The following is a 5289-nucleotide window of genomic DNA, read 5'->3' on the forward strand; positions in this document are numbered from 1 at the left end:
AAAAAAAAAAAAAAAAAAAAAAAAGAAAAGAAAAGAAAAAATAACGCTTATGTACAGATTGGTCTTCTCTCTGTTCACTCATTTCTTTGTTTTTTGGATACCAGAGATCGAACTCAAGCCCTTGCCCTTGCGAGGAAGGCAGTGGAACCACTGAGCCAAATCCCTGGCCTTCACTCATTTCTTTATATCCATACAGAGTCAGCTGTTTGTTTTATACCATGTGTTATAATCTAATATCGTATTAACAAACGTTATTCAAATGGTTCCAGCTTTGACCATTGGGAACTTTTTCACTTGCCTCCTGTATTCTGTTTTTTAAAATTATGCTGGGTATTAGATCTACTAGGTTTTGTGCATGCTAGGCATATATTCTACCACTAAGCTGTATCCCCTTTTTATTTTTTTTATTTTGAGACAGTGCCTCACCATGTTGCTAAATTGCCCAGCATGGGCTTGAATTCTCAATCCCCTTGCCTCAGCCTCCAAGAGTGCTAGAATTATAGGTAGCTACCACTATGCCCACTTATCATCAGTCCTTTTTAAATTTTATTTTGAGAAATGGTCTGGCTCAGTTGACCTGTCTGGCTTGCAACTTGGGATCCTTCTACTTCAGTCTGTCAAGTAGCTGGTGTTGTAGGCATGTACCACCTCCTTGGCTCCTGTGTACTTTTGACATGGCTTTATTATTTTGTTTTGTTTTTTAGTACTTTCTTGCTTTCTGTCACTGCAGATTACTCCAGGCTAATCTTGTATACTACATTCTCTAGCTTTAAAAGCTTCATATTTTAAAGCATTTGTCTGAATGCTCTTGAATACATATTGGGATGAGTGGACTCTTGCTCTATGTTGTGGTACACTGAAGAGTTCTATGAAGTTAGAGAAAGGGGTGGAGGAATCTTGTTTCTCACCAGGACAGCTGGCCAGATGGTTGTATGATTGATTCACTGATCCAGGTATCCAGCAGGAGAGTGGGATGTGGGGAGTAGATCACAGAGTGCCTGTGAGATGCCCGGGGTGATGTGTCCCAAGAGCAGTTGTGTTTGGGAGGAGGTACTTGGGTGGGGAAATCTTTTTTTTTTTGGGGGGGGTACCAGGGATCAAACTCAGGACCTTGTACTTAGGAGGCAGATGCAGCACCACTGAGCTAAATCCCTGGCCCTGGGAAATTGTTGATATTATGTGCTAGGCAGAGTGTCCCAGAAAGGGTGTGGAGGAGGGAGCAAGAGCAGACCTGAGTTTTGAAGAAGGTAGGGAAGGAGGAAGTCTAGAAAAAGGTGAAAGTAGACACCAAGGAAGGAAAGGAGATAGTTAGCTCATCATCACTGTGAGGACAAGGATATGAGGCCTCAAGGTTGTCTGTTGGATTTGTGAGATGGAAGGCGTTGGTGAAACCAGAGGAGATGTTTTGGAAGAGCTGGGTACATAGTCAGATTGGAGTGGGCTGGCTGTGTGCTTGAGTGGGTAGGAAATGGAGCCTGGTGTTCGTTCACAAAGTGTGGACATGACTGGGTAGGGAGAAGGTGGGGTTGTGGCAGGGCTTTCACAAGATGTTTACTAAGTACATGTCCTGAACAAAGAGGGCAGGGGCAGGGCAAGGGACTGGGCTGTATTTGGGTGAGGGGGATGCTGATGAGGGCACCTCTGCTTATTATTTACTTTGGGAGCCAGGGGATGAAAGTTTTGAAGGAGCTGTGTCCCTAAGAAAGCAGAGAAGCAGGGACCAGAACAAGCACTGGTGGGTGGGCAGCCCGGGCAGGTGCCCCACATACTTGACTTTTGCTTCTTTGTGTCCACAGGAGGAGGAAGAGAGAAAGGCCCGGGAGGAGCAGGCCCGGAGGGAGCATGAGGAGTATCTGAAAATGAAGGAAGCCTTCGTGGTGGAGGAGGAGGGTGTGGGCGAGAGCATGACTGAGGAGCAGGTGGGCTATTGTTTCTGAGAAGCCTGCAAAACGTGGGCAACCTGTGTCAAGCCCATGTCTGGACACCATCCCAGACACCCGTGGCCAGGCACTGGGAGGTGGGTGGACATTGATACTGCAAGGCCTGGCAGCCAGAGACTTGTCCTCAGTACTCTCACCCTCACTCCTTGTCCTAGGAGGCTCTGCTGCTCATATGGGCAGGGGGTGAGTGGATACAAAGGCAGGTGACACACAGTGAATCTAGGCATGAATACCTGTGGCCTCAGCCAGAGGAATACTCACCCTGATTTCTCTGTCCCTCTAGTCCCACAACTTCCTGACAGAGTTCATCAACTACATTAAGGTAAGAGGCTCAGAAGAGCCCTGTGTCAGTTCCCTCTGTGTGTGTTTGGAGGGCGCACATGTGTTCTCAGAGCTGGAAGACCAGGTCCTGCTCAAGGAGTCCCTTTTCCTTGGACCTGAATGGCGGAGAAGGACCTGGATCTTTGTGGGAGTTGACTGCTTCCTCACATGCAGGATTTGACAGTTCCCCACTCTTCAGACCCCACGCTAAGTGAGTCAGTTTCTAAGTCTCTCCACATGTATTTTTTGTCAGTTCTGTCACACTGAGGCTCCACTGAGTTGAAACAAGCGTCCCCTGCTGTGTGCTCTTGACTGAGAGCTTGGGTCTTCCAAGGAACCAAAATGGTGTTTCCTTTGTGACCTGGGGCAGGGTGGCAGTGTGTCCTTTCCGGCCACAGCCACTGCACGGCCACCCTGATACTTCTCCAGTTGCATAAGCCCATCCTGATCTGCTTTGCTGCTAAGCAACTTCTCCCCAACGAAAGCTGTGGTGAGGGGTGAGGTTTTCAAGTGCAGCTCAGAGGTGCAGAGGCGGCTGAGGGAAGGAGTGCAGAGGGAGCGGGGGCGATGATGGGGGTGGCACCAGGGGCTGCCAAGGAACTAGGGCTTGCATAATCCTCTCCTACCTCTTCTGAAAAAGAGCAGGGTATAGATACCTCCAAGCTGCAGGAGCTGGGCTCATGTCACCGCCTGGGGCCTGTAGTACCTGAGAGGGAGAAATGCTGGCAACTGGTTCCCTCCAACTGCGAGTCTTCCTGTTTCCCTTTCCTGGAGCCCTTTCTCCACACTGCCACACTTGATTAGGGGCTGCTCCCTATGCAGATAACTCTCACTGTCCTGCTACTGTTGAAGCTTGCTGTCCTTTCTACCCAGTGGGCAGCAACATGGTCCTCAAGTGCCTCATCCAGGAAGCCTTTCCAGGTGGGATTTAAAGTTCCCCTCATTTCTGCAGAAACCAAGTGCCCAGGCCTTCCTTTCAGTGACTCCCTGGAGATCCCATTCTTGGGGATTCTCCACACTCTTGGTGCTTCAGAGGTTTTCTAGCCCATGCTGGCTGACTCCTGGAACTGCTGTTTTTGGGAAGGAAGAGAACTTCTGAAGTTCAGTCCACCACCTTCTTCCTCCTCACTCCAATGGAATGGGCCCTTTCAACTTAGGTTTCCAGAACTGAAGGAAGGTTTCTCCATGCTGTGTAGTTCCTGTGAGATTGAGGGAATCTGTCGCTTGATATTGTTGGTTTTATGCTTTCTTTTTTTTGTTTTTGTTTCTTTTTTTGAGACAGGGTCTTTTTTTTTCCTGGTACCAGGAATTGAACTCAGGACCTTGCCCTTGCCAGGCAGGTGCAGCACCACTGAGCTGCCCAGCCCGACAGGATCTCACTGTGTAGTTCAAGATGGCCTTGAACTCACTATATAACTCAAACTGGCCTTGAACTCAGGGTGATCCTCCTGGCTCAGCCTCCTAAGCACTGGGATTATAGGCATGTGCCACCATGCCCAGCTGGTCCTCTGCTTTCTGGCCATGGCTGTGTTCCTCTGTTTGTTCATTTTTTTTCAAGCACACTTTGGCTGCAGCACACCTCAGCTTACATCCTCAGAGATTACCTAGGGTGGTTTTGTGGTCCTGCTCTAAATTGTCACCAAGAGCCCAGTGTCTGCTCCCTGTTTTGAGGTAAAGGCCAGCTGGCCTTGTGCTCATTCACTCCTTGTCTCCACTGTCTCACTGCTTGCACATACAGTTTGGCATTTCAAACAAGTGACATGCTATCTGCAGCTGGGAGGTGTCACAGTGTCACTTCTCCCCCAGCTCATGTGCTGTGGGGATTCATGGAAGCATAATGCCCACACGTTGTGTGTGAGGGAGGTGGGGGAGGATGAATGTGGTGTTCTTGTGTGGTGCCTCCACGCCACCGTAGGAATGGAAGTACCAGTGGGGGTGTGAGGGCATCACATGGAACACGGCACAGGATCGCATGTGGAAGGCACTTGTCAGTGGTAGTGACTGTTATGTTAAGGTGCCTTAGTGCTTCAGATAATGTGAGGATGATGGACTAAAAGAAATGTGAATGTGTCAGGGTTGTGGAGGGTCCAGGCTGAGGGGAACTGAGCAAAGATTATTCAGGAGTGACCCCCACTGACTTCACCATGACACCTCAGCATGTTGGGACTTGTTGATCTCCTCGTGTGCTTGCTCTCACAAGTCAGGCTGTGACTTTGAGAGTAGGAGCTGTGCTGTTTATCACTGTGTCCCTTGTACCTCAGTGCCTTGTCCTTGGGAGATCCTCAGAAAACACAAGTCTTGGTGACAGGTTAAAGTTTTTTTTGTTTTTGTTTTTGGTAACAGGGATCAAACTCAGGACTTGTGCTTGAGAGTCAGGACAGGTTGTATTTTATTTCATTTTTGGCAGTACTGGGAATTGAACCTAGGGCCTTTGCACTGAACTATATCTCATCTCCAGCCCTGTTTTACTTTTTGAGATACAATTTTATTAAGTCACTAAGTTGCCCTGGCTGGGCTCAAACTTGTGATCTGTCTCAGCTTAGTGATAGTGTGTGTCACTATCTATAGGTGGTGATGTGGCCTTAACATGCTAGGCAAGTACTCTACCACTCAGCCAAATCCCCAGCCAAGGGTGACAGGTTTTTAAAATAGCTTTTTTTTTTTGCTATGCTAGGGATTGAATCCAGGACTTTGTATATATTAGGCAAATACTCTACCACTGAGCTACATCACCAGCCCTTTTAAAATTTTGTTTTGAAATGGGGTCTCACTAAGTTGTACCAGCTGGCCTTGAACTTGGGATCCTCCTGTCTCAGCCTCCAGAGTACCTGGGATTCCTGGTGTGGGCCAACATGCCCAATAAAAAACCAATTTTTTTGTTTTGGGGGTTTTTTTTGTTTTTTTGAGACAGGGTCTCACTGTGTAGTTGAGACTGACCTAGAACTCACTATGTAGCACAGGCTGGTCTCCAACTCACAGTGATCCTCCTGCCTTAGCCTCCCTGGTGCTGGGATTATAGGCATGCGCG

The 5289-nt window shown here is 48.3% G+C and overlaps 1 protein-coding gene across 1 annotated transcript in view; it reads left to right on the plus strand.

Annotated features, from left to right (window-relative positions):
* The window catches only part of Ddrgk1 (DDRGK domain containing 1), a 12132-nt gene that overhangs the window by 5101 nt on the left and 1742 nt on the right, over positions 1-5289 (plus strand). The window contains exons 5-6 of the mRNA XM_010611056.3: positions 1797-1919; positions 2224-2262. Of these exons, the coding sequence (XP_010609358.1) occupies positions 1797-1919; positions 2224-2262 (162 nt within the window). The remainder of the gene's footprint in view (positions 1-1796; positions 1920-2223; positions 2263-5289) is intronic.

This window comes from Fukomys damarensis, unplaced genomic scaffold (genome assembly GCF_012274545.1).
Source record: "Fukomys damarensis isolate Sample0158 unplaced genomic scaffold, DMR_v1.0_HiC HiC_scaffold_7, whole genome shotgun sequence".
NCBI classification, from domain to species: domain Eukaryota; kingdom Metazoa; phylum Chordata; class Mammalia; order Rodentia; family Bathyergidae; genus Fukomys; species Fukomys damarensis.